This window comes from Ranitomeya variabilis, chromosome 8 (genome assembly GCF_051348905.1).
Source record: "Ranitomeya variabilis isolate aRanVar5 chromosome 8, aRanVar5.hap1, whole genome shotgun sequence".
NCBI classification, from domain to species: Eukaryota; Metazoa; Chordata; class Amphibia; order Anura; family Dendrobatidae; genus Ranitomeya; species Ranitomeya variabilis.
The window spans coordinates 103,612,957-103,635,189 of record NC_135239.1 but is presented as its reverse complement, the minus strand read 5'-3'; the positions used below and the strand labels follow the sequence as shown (position 1 = coordinate 103,635,189).

The window sequence follows — 22,233 nt, the reverse complement described above, 5'->3', positions numbered from 1 at the left end:
TTCAAAACAGCTGACATGTCCCGGCTTTGATGCGGGCTCACCGCGGAGCCCTGCATCAAAGCAGGGGATCTGACCTCGGACGTACTATCCCGTCCGAGGTCAGAAAGAGCTCAATTTTTGTGTTTTTTTCTCTTTATTGTTGCATTCTGTGCAAGCCAGGGTGTGGCCTCCCTGTTTCTGAGCTAGAGATTATATATAAGGCTTCCACAGTCTGGTGTTTCACTGGTTGGGCCCAGTCCTTTTGTCTGCCCTTATTCACACTGAGGTCAACATTGACACATGGTAAGGTTTTAATATTAGACAGTGTAGGACTGTCCCGATCAGAGTTACCTTGACTAGGTGGCATGGCTTTTGTGCTATTTTTTTTAATCAAAAAACAGTATTACTAAAAACTCTGTTATTTAAATGCACTTTTGCTTTTTTACTTAGTTACATCAGGGTTTTTGCTTACTTTTTTCTCTTGTAGGTTTTAAAATACTTAATAAGTAACATTTCCCACATGTCTACTTTACATCAGCACAATTTTGGAACCAAAATTTGTTTTTGTTAGGGAGTTATAAGGGTTAAAAGTTGACCAGCAATTGCTAATTTTTACAACACCATTTTTTTTAGGGACCACATCACATTTGAAATCACTTTGAGTGGTCTATATGATAGAAAAACCACCATTCTAAAAACTGCACCCCTTAAGGTGCTCAAAACCACATTCAAGAAGTTTATTAACCCTTCACGTGCTTCACAGGAATTTTTGGAATGTTTACAAAAAATGAACATTTAACTTTTTTTCACAAAAAATTAACTTCAGATCCAATTTGTTTTACTTTACCAAAGGTAACAGGAGAAATTGGACCCTAAACGTTGTTGTGCAATTTATCCTGAGTATGCTGATACCCCATATGTGGGGGAAAACCACTCTTTGGGCGCATGGCAGAGCTTGGAAGGGAAGGAGCGTTGTTTGACTTTTCAATGCAACATTGGCTGGAATTGAGATTGGACGCCATGTCGCGTTTGTAGAGCCCCTGATGTGCCTAAACAGTGGAAACCCCCACAAGTGACACCATTTTGGAAAGTAAACCCCTCAAAGGAACTTATCTAGATGCGTGGTGAGGACTTTAAACTCCAAAGTGCTTCACAGAAGTTTATAATGTAGAGACGTAAAAATAAAAAATTATATTTTGATCTTTTCGCCCCCAATTTTTTTTTTCCCAAGGGTAAAAGGAGAAATTGGGCCCCAAAGTTGTTGTGCAATTTGTCCTGAGTATGCTGATACCCCATATGTGGGGGTAAACCACTGTTTGGGCGCATGGCAGAGCTTGGAAGGGAAGGAGCGTCATTTGACTTTTCAATGCAAAATTGGCTGTAATTGAGATTGGACGCTATGTCGCATTTGGAGAGCCCCTGATGTGCCTAAACAGTAGAAACGCCCCAACAACCCTAATCCCAACCCTAACCACACCCCGAACCCACCCCTAACCACAACCCTAACCACAACCATAAGCCCAACACACCCCTAACCCTTACCCTAATCCCAACTGTAAATGTAATCCCAACCCTTACCCTAACTTTAGCCCCAACCCTAACCCTAACTTTAGCCCCAACCCTAACTCTAACTTTAGCCCCAACCATAACCCTAACTTTAGCCCTAACCCTAATAGGAAAATGGAAATAAATACTTTTTTATTATTTTATTATTTTTCCCTAACTAAGGGGGTGATAAAGGGGGGTTTGATTTACTCTTTATAGCGGGTTTGTATACTGGGTTTTTATGTTTGGCAGCTGTCACACGCTAAAAGACGCTTTCTATTGCAAAAAAATAGTTTTTGCATCACCACATTTTGAGAGCTATAATTTTTCCATATTTTGGCCCATAGAGTCATGTGAGGTCAGGTTTTTTGTGGAACGAGTTGACGTCTTTATTGGTACCACTTTCAGGCACATGACATTTTTGATCACTTTTTATTACGATTTTTGTGAGGCAGAATGAACAAAAACAAGCAATTCATGAATTTCTTTTGGGGGGGCGTTTATACTGTTCCGCGTGTGGTAAAATTGATAAACAGTTTTATTCTTCAGGTCAGTACGATTACAGCGATACCTCATTTATATCTTTTTTTATGTTTTGGCGCTTTTATATAATAGAAACTATTTTATATAAAAAAAATAATTATTTTTGCATTGCTTTATTCTGAGAGCTATAACTTTTTTATTGTGTTGCTGATGATGCCGTATGGCAGCTCATTTTTTGCAGTACAAGATGACGTTTTCAGCAGTAGCATGTTTATTTATATCCGTCTTTTTGATCGCATGTTATTCCACTTTTTGTTCAGCGGTGTGATGATAAAGCATTGTTTTTTGCCTTGTTTTTTTTTTTTTTTTTTACGATGTTCACTGAAGGGGTTAACTAGTGGGACAGTTTTATAAGTCAGGTCGTTACGGACGCGGCGATACTAAATATGTGTACTTTTATTGTTTTTTTCTTATTGTTTTTTTCTTATTTACATAAAGAAATGTATTTATTGGAACAATATTTATTATTTTTTTCTTTATTTAGGAATTTAAAAAAATATATTTTTGCACAGTATATTTTAATTTTTGCTTTTTTACATTGTCCCAGTGTGGGACATCACTGTATGAAGTCAGATTGCTGATCTGACACTTTGCACAGCACTGTGTCAGATCAGCGATCTGACAGGTAGGGAAGGATGCTTGCCAGTGCCTGCTCTCAGGAGGCACTGAGAAGCCACCTCCCTGCAGGACCCGGAAGGACCCTGCGGTGATCTTGGATCTGGGGGTCTGCAGGCAGAGAGAACCTCAGAACAACGCAATCACATTGCATTGTTCTGAGGGTCTGAGGGAAGCATGCAGGGAGCCCGCTCCCTGCGCGATGCTTCTCTATGCCACCGGAATGCTGCGATCTTGTTTGATCGCAGTGTTCTGGCGGTTAAAGTTCTGGGAGCGGTCCGTGACCGACCCTGGGACTTTGTATCGGGTGTCAGCTGTGATAGTCAGCTGACACCCGTCTGCGATCTGCCGCACTCCCCTCGTGAGCACGGCTGATCGCATGTGATGTACTATTCCGTCCATGGGAATTAGGGCCCAGGTCATAGACGGAATAGTACGTCTGTACGTCTGATGGCAGAAAGGGGTTAAGAGTTAACCCCTTTCCTGGAATGTTGCTACTGAGCACTGTGCCAGTGGACAGGTACTAGTAACATAGTTATTATGGTTGAAGGAAGACTTTAAGTCCATCTAGTTCAACCCATAGCCTAACCTAACATGCCCTAACATGTTGATCCAGAGGAAGGCAAAAAAAACCATGTGGCAAAGAGTAAGCTCCACACTGGGGAAAAAAATTCCTTCCCGACTCCACATACGGCAATCAGACTAGTTCCCTGGATCAACGCCCTATCAAGGAATCTAGTATATATAACCTGTAACATTATACTTTTCAAGAAAGTCCCCTCTTAAATTTAAGTAATGAATCACTCATTACAACATCATACGGCAGAGAGTTCCATAGTCTCACTGCTCTTACAGTAAAATATCTGCGTCTGTTATTATGCTTAAACCTTCTTTCCTCCAGACGTAGAGGATGCCCCCTTGTCCCTGTCTCAGGTCTATGGTTAAAAAGATCATCAGAAAGGTCTTTGTACTGTCCCCTCATATATTTATACATTAACATAAGATCACCCCTTAGCCTACTTTTTTCCAAACTAAATAGCCCTAAGTGTAATAGCCTATCTTGGTATTGCAGACCCCCAGTCCTCTAATAACCTTGGTTGCTCTTCTCTGCACCCGCTGTAGTTCAGCTATGTCTTTCTTATACACCGGAGACCAGAACTGTGCACAGTATTCTAAGTGTGGTCGAACTAGTGACTTGTATAGAGGTAAAATTATGTTCTCCTCATGAGCATCTATGCCTCTTTTAATGCATCACATTATTTTATTTGCCTTTGTAGCAGCTGCCTGACACTGGCCACTAAATGTGAGTTTGTCATCCACCCAAACTCCCAGGTCTTTTTTATTGACGGTTTTGCCTAGAGTTTTAGAATTAATCACATAGTTATACATCTTATTACTTCTACCCAAGTGCATGACCTTACATTTATCCCCATTAAAACTCATTTGCCATTTATCAGCCCAAGCTTCTAGTTTACATAAATCATCCTGTAATATAAAATTATCCTCCTCTGTATTGATAACCCTGCAGAGTTTAGTGTCATCTGCAAATATTGAAATTCCACTCTGTATGCCCCCTACAAGATCATTAATAAATATGTTAAAAAGAAGAGGGCCCAATACTGACCCTTGTGGTACCCCACTGCTAACCGCGACCCAGTCCGAGTGTGCTCCATTAATAACCACCCTTTGTTTCCTATCCCTGAGCCAGCTCTCAACCCACTTGCACATATTTTCCCCTATCCCCATTATTCTCATTTTATGTATCAACCTTTTGTGTGGCACCATATCAAAAGCTTTTGAAAAGTCCATATACACTACATCCACTGCGTTCCCTTGGTCCAGTCAGGAACGTACCTCTTCATAGAAATTGATCAGATTTGTCTGACAGGAACGGTCCCTAGCAAACTCATGCTGATATTGGGTCATGAGGTTATTCCTCTTCAGATACTCCAGTATAGCATCACTTAGAATGCCCTCCAGGATTTTACCCAGAGTAGAGGTTAAGCTTACTGGCCTATAATTTCTGAGTTCAGTTTTTGTCCCCTTTTTGAATATTGGCACCACATTTGCTATACGCCAGTCCTGTGGTAGTGGCAAGCTCCATGGAAACCAGCAGTACAGTATAAAAGATAAAAGCTCTCTTAGCAGGAGAATGACAGGAGATAGAAAAAAGCAAGTCTATTGCAAACTTTTTTATTTTCGTGCCGTGTAACTAAAGCAATTGAATAACTATTGCTCAGAGGCTTATAATAATAACTTTTATTTCTATTGCGCTAACATATTCCGCAGCACTTTACATTACATTACATTATACAGACTATAAAGACATTACAGAATAACACAAAACTCAGATACCAGAAGGAGTGAGGGTCCTTCTTACAGTTTATGAGGAGATGGGGGAAAATGAAAAGTGAATGGTAAAAAGGGCTTGTATTGTATTGTCCTGCTATCACTGTACTTAATAGGGTATTCCCGTAATGTTGCATTGACCGGTCACCAGTCAGTGTGTGTACAAGTATGTTTGTCAACATGTTGGGCACCCAAAAGTGTATGGTGCCAGGAAATTAAGGAATATCTCATCTTGGACAATGGTCAAATTGTTGAGTATGCTCGGGTACAAAAGGCAAAGTCGTGTTAAGTGGAAAGTATGAAAAGGAAGCGACTAGCTTCGTGTTTGGTATCACACAGCTTATCCACCAGTGATAAGGGGTTCCCTGGATAAACCAGGCGTCTGGTTTCTTTCATGTACAAGAGACTGGAGGCTAATGACTGATGACAAAGGAGAAATTCTGACCTGCTCATGAAAGGTTTATTATGAAAAGCATCAGTGAACTGGCACAACTGGGATTCACAGGGCCTCAGAAGGATGTCTGCAATAAGCTTCCTCCAGCCTTTTCACAGTTGACACTTGAGTGAGCCCCAGTTATGCTGACTGCAGAATAACTACAAGCCAAATTACCATTAGCAGCAATCAAAGCACACATCATACAGCCATACAAACTGACATCCTCACAAATCTGGTCTGCAAGTCAAGCAGGAGTTGGAAACACATATTAATCAGACTTTGTAGAACAGTGTGTTATCTATGTAGGAATGTCACCCATTTCTAACCAAACAACTAGGCCATAGAGTATAGGAAAGTCATACAGCGCTCTCCTACCTTTCTATATGGCAGTGGGTCATACTAAGAAATAGCCTGGCTCCTTCCTGATGGCAAATAAGAGAAGAAAGAAGGATTGGGCGTGCTAGAATTTACATGTCTGATCCTTTATTCCCACAGGGCATAAGCTCCTGGCAGAGGTTCCTGGCTGTGACTTATTCTTCCTTACCCATTACAATGGATATACAGGCTCAGCTGAGCCAAGCATGTATCTTCATAGGGGAGAGAGAAAGGGCTATTCATCTGGCAGAACATGCAACCAGTGTACTGAGTTCCAATACTGCATATTTCAAGACATTATCACTGCTAAAGTAAAAAAAGAGGTGTGAAGATGTAAAGCGGATATCTCAGCTTAATATGCTGCTCTATGTAAGGGTCTGTAAGGGCAGAATATTACAGCCACAGTCTGTACTCCTCCTATTTTCAGGGACCACAACAATAATGATATAACAAATCCTTAAAAGGGTGGTCCAGTCAAGAACATATTGACGACATATTCATGTTATAGTTCATTAATATAAGATCGTGGGTGTCTTACATTCGACACCCTCACCAATCAGCTGTTACACCAGTGGCGGCCAGATCTAAACACTGAGCAGTTCCATTCAATGCATGGCTCAGTGGTTAGCACTGTTGGTTTGCAGCGCTGGAGTCCTGGGATCAAATCCCACTAAGGACAACATGTGTGAGGGATTTGCATTCTCCCTAGGTTTCCTCCCACAGTCTAAAGACATACTAATAGGGAATCCAGATTGTGAGCCCCAATGGGGGCAATGATGACGATGTCTGTAAAGTGCTGAGGCAAATGATGGCACTATCTAAGCAAATCATAATAAATAAATAATAATGCCTAGTCACCGCTCTTGGGTACTGCAGAACAGCGCCTATTCTATTGAGTCTGTTGTTCTGCAGAACTCATACCTGCAGTACTACATATTGATTAGCGCTGCATAGCACAGCTCCATTCCATGTGTTTACATCCGGCTGAAGTGGGGCTACAGAGTGGTCCTATTTGTACAGTTGTTAATGATATAATAATCCAAAATATACACTTGAGTCTGTATACGTTTTGTGTGGGAACACTCTATTTTGGATAAGCATATTTTTAAAAACTGTATAAATATGACCACTTTTCCTTCCTGCAAGACATGTTCTTTGTTCCTGCAAGACATGTTCTGAGTTAATAAAGATAATACAGATATGCAAAATTTGGGTTTATGAAATTTTTTTCAAATCCAATGACTGATTCGTATGTTTTCTTGTGCCCTGATTTAAAAAAAATAATTCTATTTTTAACCATCACATATTGAATTTTGCACAAAATGAGTGTGAAATTGTGTTCAAGTGAGATGAACAAGAAAAATCTTTACTGTAGACAAAAATGTCCACAATATTATGTATAAAAATTTATTGAACATTCATTCTGCAAGTTTATTGGAAATTAATTCTTGTGACTTCCTTTTCTCTTTAAAGCTTCTCTTGATGCCTTTTCTCTTATAGAAGGCCTGCAGATCTTCGCTGTGAAGCATCCAGCAGTAATCCCCCATCATATTCAAGTTCCATCTACCTTGGTATCCTCGTTCCATCTCCTTAATATCCTGATGAAATCTTTCTCCTTGCTCTTCACTAACAGCACCAAGGTTTTCAGGAAAGCAGTCTAAGGCTGCCGTCACACTAGCAGTATTTGGTCAGTATTTTACACTAGATGGTGGCCCGATTCTAACGCATCGGGTATTCTAGAATATGTATAGTAGTATATAGCACAGCCCACGCAGTATATAACACAGGGCACATAGTATATTGCCCAGCCAGGTAGTATATAGCAGAGGCCACGTAGTATATAGCAGAGGCCACGTAGTATATAGCAGAGGCCACGTAATATATAGCAGAGGCTACGCACTATATAGCAAAATCCACATAGTATATAGCAGAGCCCACGTAGTATATAGCAGAGCCCACGTAGTGTATAGCAGAGCCCACGTAGTATATAGCACAGCCACGTAGTATATAGCAGAGGCCACGTAGTATATAGCAGAGCCCACGTAGTATATAGCAGAGGCCACGTTGTATATAGCAGAGCCCACGTAGTATATAGCAGATCCCACGTAGTATATAGCACAGCCACGTAGTATATAGCAGAGCCCACGTAGTATATAACACAGAGACATATGTAACACAGCCAAAGTAGTATGGCAGCTTTCTGGAGACCGTCCCCGGCCCGTCCGACCATGAGAGTAGCAGATGTACAGCTGGTGGTGAGAGCGGCGGAGGCGCCATCTCTGGCAGTGCAGGAGCAGCACATGGCCCGCGCCTAACAATAACAGGACACGTGTGTAGATGACGGAGATGCCGAGGGCCCAGCAGGACTCCACAGTGCCGGCACATGGTCTAGCTCCGAAGAGCTGTTCACATGCGGGGTGATAGTCCGCCCTTCCTGTAGTCTGGCACGGAGGCCGTTGCTGGCAGAGGACATCGTGGCTGCTCCCAGGAGTGTGCGGAGCCCCAGGCACAGGTCAGATGATGGCGGCCGCTGTGATCTCCCCGTTGTATTTCCATGTCCCGCATTGTGAGCGCTCGCTGCTTCCTCCCCATTATAACCTCGTGCAGCGACGTGCACCATGTGCGGGTCATGTGTCAGCAGTGAAGCACGCAGGGGGCACTGACGGGGGGAGTAGGGAGGGTCTAATCGGACTGTGCCCGACGCTGATTGGTCGCGGCAGCCATGACAGGCAGCTGGCGCGACCAATCAGCGACGCGGGATTTCCGTGACGGAAGTTGCCGACAGAAAGACAGACAGACAGAAAGACGGAAGTACCCCTTAGGCTACGTTCACATTTGCGTTGTGCGCCGCAGCGTCGGCGCCGCAACGCACAACGCAAACAAAAACGCAGCAAAACGCATGCACAACGCTGCGTTTTGCGCCGCATGCGTCCTTTTTTTGATTGATTTTGGACGCAGCAAAAATGCAACTTGCTGCGTCCTCTGCGCCCGGACGCGTGCGCCGCAGTGACGCATGCGGCGCAAAACGCAAGTGCGACGCATGTCCATGCGCCCCCATGTTAAATATAGGGGCGCATGACGCATGCGGCGACGCTGCGGCGCAGACCGCAAATGTGAACGTAGACTTAGACAATTATATATATAGATGAGTATTTGCAAGCCAAAACCAGGAGTGGGTGATAAATGCAGAAGTTGTGCATATGTTTCTATTATACTTTTCCTCTAATTGTTCCACTCCTGGTTTTGGCTTACAAATACTGATGTAAAATACTGACCAAATACTGCTAGTGTGACGGCAGCCTAAATAGAAATGTAGAAAATGTAACAAATTCATCAGACAACTCAAGGGTTTGAAATGTTTCAGCATGTTCTCCACAATGGACTTACATTTTGGATCTTTGCTGATACCTAGAGATTTCTTCACAACTTCTTTAAAAGAATCCCAAACCCTTTCCTCAACAGCTTTCATTTTTGTTTTGAACATGTCGTCCTTCATAAGTTTTTGAATATACGGACTCACAAAAACGCCTTCCTTCAGTTTTGCGTTGGACAGTCCATGAAACTTGGCACACAGGTACTTAAAAGTCTCTCCATTCAGTAAAGCTTTCACAAACTGCTTCAACAGTCCAAGCTTAAAGTGGAGTGGTGGCAGGAGAACTTTAGTGGTATCAACTAACTTTCTGCGACTATGTTTTTGAGTCCAGGTTTGCACCACTCCACAGGCTCTGCACTTCCTTGGGTCAACTTCACACTGAGTTACCAGCAAATTTAGAGACAAATCATTTCCAAGGAACCAGAGAGATGATTCTATTCCTTAATTCATCGAAAATGCACCATAAAAGCAACATTTCAGCCATCAAGCTGCCTTTATCAAGCATAAACAAAATGGTAAATGAAGCTCATCTGATCTATAATGCCTTGGAAACGACTTGTTTCCCAGGTTGCAAAGATGTTCTCATTGGCCAACTTTTTGGGCTCCAGTGATGACTGAGTACTATCCCAACTGTCCCATTCACACAAAAAGCATGGGTACTTCATGTATCCTCCTTGCTGCCCAAGTAGCAAAGAGAGAACTTTCAGATCACCATATATTGACCATCCTTGATCCTCGTAGTTAAGTTTCTTGACAATAAAGTCTAAATCAGAGGTGTCAAACTGCATTCCTCGAGGGCCTCAAACCATGAGTGTTTTCAAGATTTCCTTAGCATTCCACAAGGTGCTGGAATCATTCTGTGCAGGTGATTAAATTATCACCTGTGCAATACAAGGAAATCCTGAAAACATGACCTGTTTGCGGCCCTCGAGGAATGCAGTTTGACACCTCTGGTCTAAATTCTCATAGCTTTATTTAAAGTGCACAGACTGCCCTACAGGCAACGATGCATACTTGCTGCAATTCCAAGTCCCTGCCTAAATCATTTAATTCAAGCTGCGTAAAAAGCTGTGGCTCGTTGTGACTAGCGTGAAAGTCTACATTAGAATCTTGCATCACATGTTCTGAGTCTTCTGAATCAGGTGTATCTTCAAGGTATTCCTGGTCCATGAGGCACAGGGCGAATCAGTCACGGGAGGTCTGTGTATATAATTTCTCCTTAATTTTAAAGTTGAATCCCTCCACGTCGCACGTACAAAAGTAGCAGTCATTACTATGAATTTGCAGTTCCCTCCAGATCATAAGAATGACACAATGAAAGCTCTTTCTTCCCTTTAGACAACTGTATCCTATCCCAACAGAACACACTGCATGTGGAGCCCACGACTTGTCCTGATCACCTTGTTTTACAGTAAAGTACAATTTTCTAACAAAGCCCATAATGTTCCTTCAGTGTTTCTTCACTGCAAAACAACCGCAAATGTAGAAAAAAGTTGTTAGGTGAATTAGGCCACCACCTTGTAGCCATTTTGTTCACTTTGTTACAAACAGAAGCTTAATGCACCACAACCACTAAATACTGAAGGGAATCATGGTAAGCACACTACCGCACTCTTATGAGCTTGTCTAAAACAAAATCTGTCTTTGCTCCCCACAGCAACCAATGATAGTGCAGCTTTCAGTTTTTGTACTGCTGAGGTAAAATGAAAGCTGTGCTCTGATTGGTTGCAATGGACAGAACCACATTGTTATGGCCTGTGAGTAAAAAAAATATCGGTCTTTACTGTCCATAACAACCAGTCACAACACAGATTTCATTTCTTACACTGCTGAGGTAAAATGAAAGCTATGCTGTGATTTGATGCCATGAACACCACCACATTGTTTGGTAGCTGTGTTAAGAAAATCTTCTCTGCCCATAGCAACCAATTGCAGCACAGCGTCCATTAATTTGTAACCAATCTAATGACACCAAAATCATCCACCAACAGTCTCACAAAAGGGTCAAAGTATTGTGCAAGAAAAAGCCTATGGGGTCAGGGTTCATTAAAAAACTGTATGGGATGGAATTCTTTTTATATTTTTACTGAGTTCAGAGATCAAACGTATATAAAAATCACCTCTTACTTTTAAAACAATTTTACCCTTGCAGACGTGTGTAATTGGGATCCTATACTTAGGAGATATTCTTTACTCTCTTTATTATAAGGGCTTGTGCACACAACTGATCTCCTTGGCCAAATGCTAACTGTGATTCTCATGGATAACACTTGTACCATTCCATTAAAGTCTGCATTCCAAAATGCCACTTCTTCCCTTCTGAGCTCTGCCATGCGCCCAAACAGTAGTTTTCTCCCACATATGGGGTATCAGCGTACTCAGGACAAATTGCACAACAGCTTTTGGGGTCCAATTTCTCCAGATACCCTTGGAAAAATACAAAATTGGGGGCTAAAAGATCATTTTTGTGGAGAAAAAATTATTTTTTAATTTTCATGGCTTTACATTATAAACTTCTGTGAAGCACTTGGGAGTTCAAAGTGCTCACCACACATCTAGATAAGTTCCTTAGGGGGTTTACTTTCCAAAACGGGGTCACTTTTGGGGGGTTTCCACTGTTTAGGCACATCAGGGGCTCTCTAAACGAGACATGGCGTCCTATCTCAATTCCAGCCCATTTTGCATTGAAAAGTCAAATGGCGCTCCTTCCCATCTGAGCTCTGCCATGCGCCCAAACAGTCGTTTACCCCCACATATGGGGTATCAGCGTACTCAGGACAAATTGCACAACAACGTTTGGGGTCCAATTTCTCCTGTTAGCCTTGGGGAAAAAAAATTGTGGGCGAAAAATCATTTTTGTAAAAAAAAATAAGATTTTTTATTTCTACGGCTCTACATTATAAACTTCTGTGAAGCACTTGGGTATTAAAGTGCTCAACACACATCTAGATTAGTCCCTTAGGGGGTCTACTTTCCAAAATGGTGTCACTTTTGGGGAGTTTCCACTGTTTAGGCACATCAGGGGCTCTCCAAACGCGACATGGCGTTCTATCTCAATTCCAGCCAATTTTGCATTGAAAAGTCAAATGACGCTCCTTCGCTTCCGATCTCTGCCATGCGCCCAAACAGTGATTTATCCCCACATATGGGGTATTGGCGTACTCAGGACAAATTGTACAACAAGTTTTGGGGTCCAATTTCTCCTATTACCCTTGGTAAAATAAAACAAATTGGATCTGAAGTAAATTTTTTGTGAAAAAAAGTAAAATGTTCATTTTTTTAAGCATTCCAAAAATTCCTGTGAAACACCTGAAGGGTTAATAAACTTCTTGAATGTGGTTTTGAGCACCTTGAGGGGTGCAGTTTTTAGAATGGCGTCACACTTGGGTATTTTCTACCATATAGACCCCTCAAAGTGACTTCAAATGTGATGTGGTCCCTAAAAAAAATGGTGTTGTAAAAATGAGAAATTTCTGGTCAACTTTTAACCCTTATAACTCCCTAACAAAAAAAATGTACTTCCAAAATTGTGCTGATGTAAAGTAGACATACACATAAAGGGACATCAGCCGTGTATTGTATTACCAAAAGATGGCGACTCAACCATAAATATAATATTAACAGGAGAACCATGAGTCAAAAAGGTTGCCAAAAAGTAGTTTACATCAAACAGTACAAACTTTATTAAAGGTACAATCAATATCAAGATAAAATATTACCAGTTACACTAAAGTGACATAGTGACTACATCCATGGATACAATAGTGAGCTGAGAACACCAGTACGAGACATAGAAATCCTGAGGTATATAGATATAAAATACGTATATTATCACAGTAGTGTGGACTGAAGACTAACAGCCAGAAACCGGCAGCCCAGCTAAGAAATATAATGATAACATAAAGTGCAAACGTGCTACAAAATTAGCTGGGAGCTACAGCGCACACAAAATGAATAAAGACAGTTAATTACCCATGTGGGATGATGTAGAGGTCTCGTCCAGCGCCCAGTCACATACCAGTATGGGTAATTAACTGTCTTTATTCATTTTGTGTGCGCTGTAGCTCCCAGCTAATTTTGTAGCACGTTTGCACTTTATGTTATCATTATATTTCTTAGCTGGGCTGCCGGTTTCTGGCTGTTAGTCTTCAGTCCACACTACTGTGATAATATACGTATTTTATATCTATATACCTCAGGATTTCTATGTCTCGTACTGGTGTTCTCAGCTCACTATTGTATCCACGGATGTAGTCACTATGTCACTTTAGTGTAACTGGTAATATTTTATCTTGATATTGATTGTACCTTTAATAAAGTTTGTACTGTTTGATGTAAACTACTTTTTGGCAACCTTTTTGACTCATGGTTCTCCTGTTAATATTGTAAAGTAGACATGTGGGAAATGTTACTAATTAAGTACTTTGTGTGATATATATCTGCGATTTAAGGGCATGAAAATTTAAAGTTGGAAAATTGTGAAATTTTCAAAATTTTCACCAAATTTCGTTTTTTTTTTCACAAATAAACTAAAGTAAAGTCAAGGAAATTTTACCACTAACATGAAGCACAATATGTCATGAGAAAACCATGTCAGAAACACCAGGATACATGCAAGCGTTCCAGAGTTATAACCTCATAAAGGGACAGTGGTCAGAATTGTAAAAATTGGCCCGGTCATTAACGTGCAAACCACCCTTGGGGGTAAAGGGGTTAAAAAAAATAAAAGAAGAAAAAAAATTATTTTTGATCTAAATGTTAGATCAAAATCAGCAATACAAGTCTATGGGTCTCTGAACAAAATCAGATCGCACTTTGATGACTTCTGAGCGCAGTCCAATTTACATGGACATGGACACGACCATGGAGAAAATGGTCATGTAACCTACCCTAAAGCGTTACCCACAGCTGTGATAACAAATGCAGATATTGCTATTAATTCGGGGTCACACTTGCGAGTTTCTCGCATCAATACCCTGCACTGCCGTCGGCGCTCAGGACCTGAGCGTTCAGCTGCATAGAAATCCATAGAAATACATGCAGCCGCACACTCCGATCCCGAGTGCCAGTGGCAGTGCCGGGTATTGATGCCTGAGACTCGCCCAAGTTTCTCGCATCATACTCGCAAGTGTGACCCCGGCCTTAACATGAAAAGTGCTTAAATCCAGAAACTGTTACTTGTCTCCTACCCAGAAGACACTGAGCAGAACAGACAGTGCACATTCCACTTGTTTCCATGTTTAGATGTGTTTTTATCCTTCTTATTCATGGGACTGCTAAGCAGGTAGTAAGCTCGAGCTTCTATGAACTTCAGAAACTATTACAGGCGATCTCCAGGTTGAGATTTCTAGAAGACAGGCGTGCTCTCTAAAAATACAACATAACAAAATCAACCTTGAGTCAGCCATAAACCTTGGATAACTGTTGGTGAAATGCTCATTATGCCGACCATTCACTATACTCAAGAACGTTATTATTATTTTATTATTTATTTATTATGCATTGCTTATATAGCGCCAACATATTCTGCAGCGCTTTACAGTTTGCACACATTATCATCGTTGTCCCCAATGGGGCTCACAATCTAGAATTCCTATCAGTATGTCTTTGGAGTGTGGGAGGAAACCGGAGAACCCGGAGGAAACCCACACAAACACAGGGAGAACATACAAACTCCTTGCAGATGTTGTACTTGGTGGGATTTGAACCCAGGACCCCAATCACTGAGTCATGCACTCCCCATAGGGAGAACATAGTAAGCTGAAGCCAGACTCATCTGGTAGTGAATTATCTGCCGGAAGATAAGGACGCACCTGTACTTATTAGATGGTCAACCAATCCCACCAAAAATTAACCTTATTTTTTTTCTGATAGACATGGGAGTGATTGAAGCACTGTCTCTCCACTACTAGTCTTGATCTTCAATGACATGGCAGCAGTGACGCCATTACTACAGCAAGTGACTTCTGCAGCCAATCACTGCTGTTGTGAATCCGCTTTTTGGGCTCCTCTGGTGGTTGCTGGTGGTACTGGTGACTTGTGTGTGCTTTGCTGTCTCAGTTCACCTGCTCCCATCAGTGTTTGGGAGTTTCCTATTTAGCCTTGCTCTCCAGTCATTTCCTTGCCGGTCATCATTGTAACCAGAGCCTTCGGTTGCATGTTCCTGCTACTAGTCTGCTGACCAGCTAAGTGGACTTTGTCCTTTTGTTTTGTATCTTTTGTCCAGTTTGCAGTTTTTGTCATTCTCTGTAGCTGGAAGCTCTTGCGGGCTGAAATTGCCACTCCTGTGTCATGAGTTGACACAGGAGTCTTAAAGTAATTTCAGGATGGTTTTTTGAAAGGGTTTTCAGTTGACCGTGAAGTCCTCTTTTGTATCCTTCTGCTATCTAGTAAGTGGACCTCTCTTTGCTAAATCTACTTTCATACTGTGTATGTCTTTTCCTCTTAACTCACCGTTATTACATGTGGGGGGCTGCTATCATCTTTTGGGGTATTTCCCTAGAGGTAAGCCAGGTCTGTTCCTTCCTCTACCAGGCGTAGTTAGTCCTCCGGCTGGCGCGTGGCATCTAGGAAGTCGTAGGTATGCTCCCTGGCTACTATTAGTTGTGTGGTAGATTTAGCTCACGGTCAGCTCGAGATTCCATCACCCAGAGCTCGTCCGTTATTTTTGTGTTCTGATGTTTCCCTGCCATTGGGAATCATGACACACTGCCAATCAAGGCACTGTGCGCCCCAATGTCCTTGCCCAAACTGTCTATGAAGAAGGAGCGCACCACCCCCGAGCATGCAGGAAGCACGGAGGCTAAGGAGCAGTGCACCCCTGTAGAAGATGGTCGGTGTTACAGAACCCCCCAGCACCCAGAATATGTTATGCAGTTATTTGTATATATAATAGGTTCCATGTGAGATATATGTCTCTAATGCATCAGCCCACAGGCTGCGCCCCTGGGCAGAGGAGACAAGATATCCCCCTTCTGACCTCCCCCACCTTTGTAATTCCCACAGTAAATATCAGCAGGCTCCGGCCACCTGCGGCTATTGTAATGTATGTCTTGGCTGCCGCTTTTGAATGGGCCTGCCTTCTGTATCTGTTGTGATATACAGTACCTACAAGAAGTATTCAACCCCCTGCAGATTTAACAGGTTTACACATTTGGAATTAACTTGGCATTGTGATATTTGGACTGTAGATCAGCCTGGAAGTGTTAAATGCACTGCAGCAAAAAAGAATGTTATTTCTTTGTTTATTTTTTTTTTAAATTGTGAAAAGTCTTTTCAGAGGGTCATTTATTATTCAACCCCTCAACCCACCAGAATTCTGTTTGGTTCCCCTAAAGTATTAAGAAGTAGTTCAGGCACAAAGAACAATGAGCTTCACATGTTGGGATTAATTATCTCTTTTTCCAGCCTTTTCTGACTATTTAAGACCCTCCCTAAACTTGTGAACAGCACTCAAACATGGTCAACATGGGAAAGACAAAGGAGCATTCCAAGGCCATCAGAGACAAGATCGTGGAGGATCACAAGGCTGGCAAGGGGTACAAAACCCTTTCCAAGGAGTTGGGCCTACCTGTGTCCACTGTTGGGAGCATCATCCGGAAGTGGAAGGCTTATGGAACTACTGTTAGCCTTCCACGGCCTGGACAGCCTTTGAAAGTCTCCTCCCGTGCCGAGGCCAGGCTTGTCCGAAGAGTCAAGGCTAACCCAAGGACAACAAGGAAGGAGCTCCGGGAAGATCTCATGGCAGTGGGGACATTGGTTTCAGTCAATACCATAAGTAACGTACTCCACCGCAATGGTCTCCGTTCCAGACGAGCCCGTAAGGTACCATTACTTTCAAAGCGTCATGTCAAGGCTCGTCTACAGTTTGCTCATGATCACTTGGAGGACTCTGAGACTGACTGGTTCAAGGTTCTCTGGTCTGATGAGACCAAGATCGAGATCTTTGATGCCAACCACACACGTGACGTTTGGAGACTGGATGGCACTGCATACGACCCCAAGAATACCATCCCTACAGTCAAGCATGGTGGTGGCAGCATCATGCTGTGGGGTGGTTTCTCAGCCAAGGGGCCTGGCCATCTGGTCCGCATCCATGGGAAGATGGATAGCACGGCCTACCTGGAGATTTTGGCCAAGAACCTCCGCTCCTCCATCAAGGATCTTAAGATGGGTCGTCATTTCATCTTCCAACAAGACAACGACCGAAAGCACACAGCCAAGAAAACCAAGGCCTGGTTCAAGAGGCAAAAAATCAAGGTGTTGCAGTGGCCTAGTCAGTCTCCTGACCTTAACCCAATTGAAAACTTGTGGAAGGAGCTCAAGATTAAAGTCCACATGAGACACCCAAAGAACCTAGATAACTTGGAGAAGATCTGCATGGAGGAGTGGGCCAAGATAACTCCAGAGACCTGTGCCGGCCTGATCAGGTCTTATAAAAGACGATTATTAGCTGTAATTGCAAACAAAGGTTATTCCACAAAATATTAAACCTAGGGGTTGAATAATAATTGACCCACACTTTTATGTTTAAAATTTATAAAAATTTAACTGAGCAACAAAACTTTTTGGTTTGTAAGATTTATGCATCTGTTAATAAATCCTGCTCTTGTTTGAAGTTTGAAGGCTCTAACTTATTTGCATCTTATTAAACCTGCTAAATCTGCAGGGGGTTGAATACTACTTGTAGGCACTGTATATTCTGTGTTCTGTGTGTAAAGAGTTGTCACACTGGAAATACGTGGAGAAGCAGTGATATTTTATATTCCCCCATGTAATCAAGGAATTCCAGTCAGCGTCCTTCATTCAGAATCCAGCCAAAGCAGAGTGGACCTCCTGAACCACGGTGTGGTACTGAAAGAGGTACTCCAGCACAGCAGACCCCGTTACAGTCGGGCCACCCCAATAATTTACCTGGGAACCTGCAGAAAATACAACTTAGATTGGAAATGAAAATGAGAAGATACAGATACAACTGAGTGCATCATGAAGTCATGACTTGATGGACTATGATGGATTCCAGATGGAGTTTTCATAATCAAAATCAATTGTTTACAAGAAACAAAATAAACAAACACAATATCAGTATAAAGAGCAGCTACACTACCGTACACAACATAGACCTAAATATAAATGGAGTGTTACTGCTCCACCAGTGCAAACATTCCCACATAGTTGGCTCTACCTTACACTGTACACTGAATATGCCCATCTACACTTAGTGGTACATCATGTAGGGTTCAGAGGGCAGCATGACTCATCATATCAGGAAAAGACTATGAAAAGAACACTTTATTGAACTGCCATGGAAACTTTGGAGTTTAAAGGGGACTGCTCAGGAGAATCTAATCTGATACTGCTTGAACCAAGGGTAACGTGGAATACAGACAGGCTCAAAACACAGTTTGAAAAATGAGGCAACAGAGGATGGAGAGTCCACTGGGCGACTCCCTTCAGCTTCTCCCGCCCAACTCTACTTGACTGACAGCTGACTTCTTATGCAATAATAGAGACGTCTGGTCAATTAAGATAAGCTGGGCGGGGAGAAGCTGGAGGACACACCCACTGGACTCTTCTCCCTATGCCCATTATCTTCCATGTGCCTAGTTGGTTTTTAAAGGGAATCTGTCATCCTCTGGAACCTATATGACCTATTAATATGCGCACCGCACGCCCCGGAGCCTGGAAGATATCCCTGCCTCCTGTCTTCATTGTAATACTACCACCTCCCATGCATGTCAGTTCTGGTGCTGAAATCCCACGTCTGCACTCCATCCACAATACCTACATCTTCCTCCCTTCTGTGGGCACTGCATTCTGGGATCTTCTGCGCAGTTGCCAGTGAGTCACTGTGACCACCGACGTGCGCGCCAATAAGGTGCTCTCCCCACATCTTCCCTGCATAGTCATCACTAGGAACCATGTGTACAAGATGATGACTATGCAGGGAGGAAGTGGGGAGAGCACCTTATAGGCACGCAGGACGCAGGTCTCTGGAGTGGAATTCGCTCCCAAGTGCAGCGCCCATAGAAGGGAGGAAGAGGTATGGATTTCTGAGGGAGTGCAGGGAGCAGACGCAGGATTCCAGGGCCACAACTGATGCTGATGGGAGGGTAGTGTGGTAATGAGGAGAGGAGGCAGGAATTCATTCCAGGCACTGCACACCCCAGAGCCTGGAAGATATCATTAACTTAAAGAAAGAATATAAGAATTCTCAGCTTCCAGACCATTAATATGAGGCATACAGGAAGGACTAGTGTAACATTTCTATAACCCGTATACCCATATTAATAGGTCATATATATCCTGGAGGAGACAGATACCCTTTAAGCTATAATTTCTCTGAAACCTCACAGCCTGTCACAGTAGCGCAATCAGACGTCCGTGCAAATCAGTCTGAAATCAGACCGCAATGTCCGGATTGGCAGCAGGTCACATGACCCAAGCGTGAAGCTTGATATATTTCTATGAATCTGACACAGTTGGGTCAGGAGACCAGCAGACAGTCTTTGCATCGTGGTCCAGACTCAGTCCGATTTTCTCTGACGTCTGAATGTGAGATGGACAACAGCGATCTTGTCTGTTTTCAGGATACCAATGTTTCAGGCAGCATCAATCTCTACACAGGTTTCCTTTAAGTGCCCCATAAGTTAGAAACTGGAGAGGTGGATGCATAATAAAGAGTCATCCATAAGATGTAATACAAGGCCAGTAATACCGCAAGCAAATAATAACAGGATAGACATGGCAGAAGAATGCACAGTAATTGATCCCACTCGGACCTCCACCAACCAAAATTTATGACATGTTAAAAGTTTTCTAGAAAGTGCAATTACCCTTTACATAAGGTCAGAAATCAGATCGCTGACACTATATTACTTCTGCCACTAAATCTTTAGATCCAGGATTACAAAATCTAGTAAATGGATTCCTGAGATATTCCCAATTGTTTGACGCCAATAGTCAGCTAGGAGTCCACCACTGGGTGTGTGACAGCACCGGACTGCTCGTATGGGATAACGGGACGCAAACATTTCTACCCATTTCTCAGTGTGACTCAGATTTGGAGGGTGCAAAACTGAACCCAGGAAGCTTCTCTCACTACTTATAGAGCTCTGGTGCACAACGTTTTTGGTCCAAGGGCCACATTGTTATACTGAACCAATTGCTGCAATAAAAATGAATGAGGTGTTTGCTTCTGCGACATTCATGGTGGCATAAGGAAAGTAGACGGTATACTTATACACAGGACGTCTCCACCAATCCGCTCTCTAATCGTACCTAAGCACACACACAGAGGTTTTTTAGGAGGATTTAGAAATAGATTCAGCTCCAAAATCCACATTAAAAAACGCTTCAAATACTCCCATGTATTTTATTGGGAGAAAGGTCCCAGGGCGCAGTCTCACATTGCGGCTTTTTCACGTTAATTTGAGCATTTCCAACAAAAATCAAGAGGAATATTTGGAGCAATTTCTCTATTAAATTCGAATTTTGCAGGAAAATCGCCTTGTAAATTCTCATCAAAAGCTGAGGGAACAAATCCTGGTAATGAAGCTGCCATGCTCACCTCATAGATTCCTACACTAGAGCTTATAGGTGATGTACTTACTGCCTAAAGTTTCACAATTCCCATATAGTAGTGTCCAATGCCCAGACTCCCTCTGAACTGTCACACGGGGGACGAGACCGCATTCTCCTGATGTCTGAGGTATCCACAGGGCACCATTAGTATTCGCCAGCCACACTACGCCTCTGCGCAGCCGCTCACATACAGCTACCTGTTGTATCCATATGGTTGGGGGCCGCACAGAAAGGCATCATGGACACATGTGGCCCCAGGTTGTGGACCCCTGTTCAGGAGTAATGTTTCCATGCTCCAACATCTACCTACTGCTGCCCTCACCATGAAAGGTGAACCTCTGCCTGTTCCCCAGACATGGAGCTGCTGACCCTGCACAGGAAGGCTGCTGAGGTGCAAGGAACACATTCCTCTGCAGGGCAGAATGGGTCCAAGGAGAGGATGTCACCTGAGAGGCCAGAAGTAGCAGCAGCAGGTAAGGAGTCAGTGCCAATCCCTGTGTGACCTGAGGAGCCTCCATCAGGAGCAGTGCCCCGCACATGTAATGCGCCCGCCGGGGTGCCAGCCTTGCCCTCACCAGATAGCCATCCTGCTCTTCGGGTAGTCCAGCTTATCGATGCAGTCCAGGAAGTAGGGCAGCGTGTGCGCAGCATTCCGGGCTATGATGGCGACCAGGACACTGGGCTTCTGCAGCCCGGACTCCGGGAACATGTCCTCCTCCACGGAGAGCTCCTCGGCCAGCACAGCGCCCATGATGGAGAGGGACAGGGGCACAAGGAGCCAGGCACTGACTGCAGCCATGTTCCCCCGAGCTACCGCTCTGCATACTGCTCTGCTCCTGCAGCTACATGGACGAGGGATGGGGGGATGGAGCTGAAATATGAGAGCAGGAGAGAGGGGGGATCTGCAGGACCGCTAATAATGCATGCCATTCATCACAGCACACAATCCCGGGTCTTCTCCTGACCCCGCACCAGTCACTCGTGGATCGCTGGTGTCTCTGGTGGGACACAACTCCTGGCACTATCACACCATTGTCACATCACTGTCACATCACTATGACATTAGTCACATCACTATGACATCACTGTCACATCACTGTCACACCAGTCACATCACTATGACATCACTATCACACCATTGTCACATCACTGTCACATCACTATGACATCAGTCACATCACTGTGATAACTTTTACTTTTCAACCAACTTTCCTAGACTGCAGAATGGTAAACCTGCCTAGTTTTACATCCTCCTTTTCTTTATTGCTGCATAACGAAGCAGATTTGTTTTTCAGGAGTTCAGGAAAGTTGGTTAACAACTAATATCAGGGTTTGGGTTACAAATATTAGGCAGAGAGTCAAGCACACAGCACCTGCCCATCAGCAGTGCTCCATCCTTGACCTGGTTATCTCTGGCTGCTGCATAAAAGACATG

The 22,233-nt window shown here is 43.2% G+C and overlaps 1 protein-coding gene across 1 annotated transcript in view; it reads right to left on the bottom strand.

Annotated features, from left to right (window-relative positions):
- Positions 1-21,830, bottom strand: part of COLGALT2 (collagen beta(1-O)galactosyltransferase 2) — a 248,408-nt gene extending 226,578 nt beyond the window's left edge. Inside the window, exon 1 of the mRNA XM_077278788.1 lies at positions 21,374-21,830. Coding sequence (XP_077134903.1) covers positions 21,374-21,597 — 224 coding nt within the window. The 5' untranslated portion in view covers positions 21,598-21,830. The remainder of the gene's footprint in view (positions 1-21,373) is intronic.
- Between the last annotated feature and the right edge of the window lie 403 nt (positions 21,831-22,233).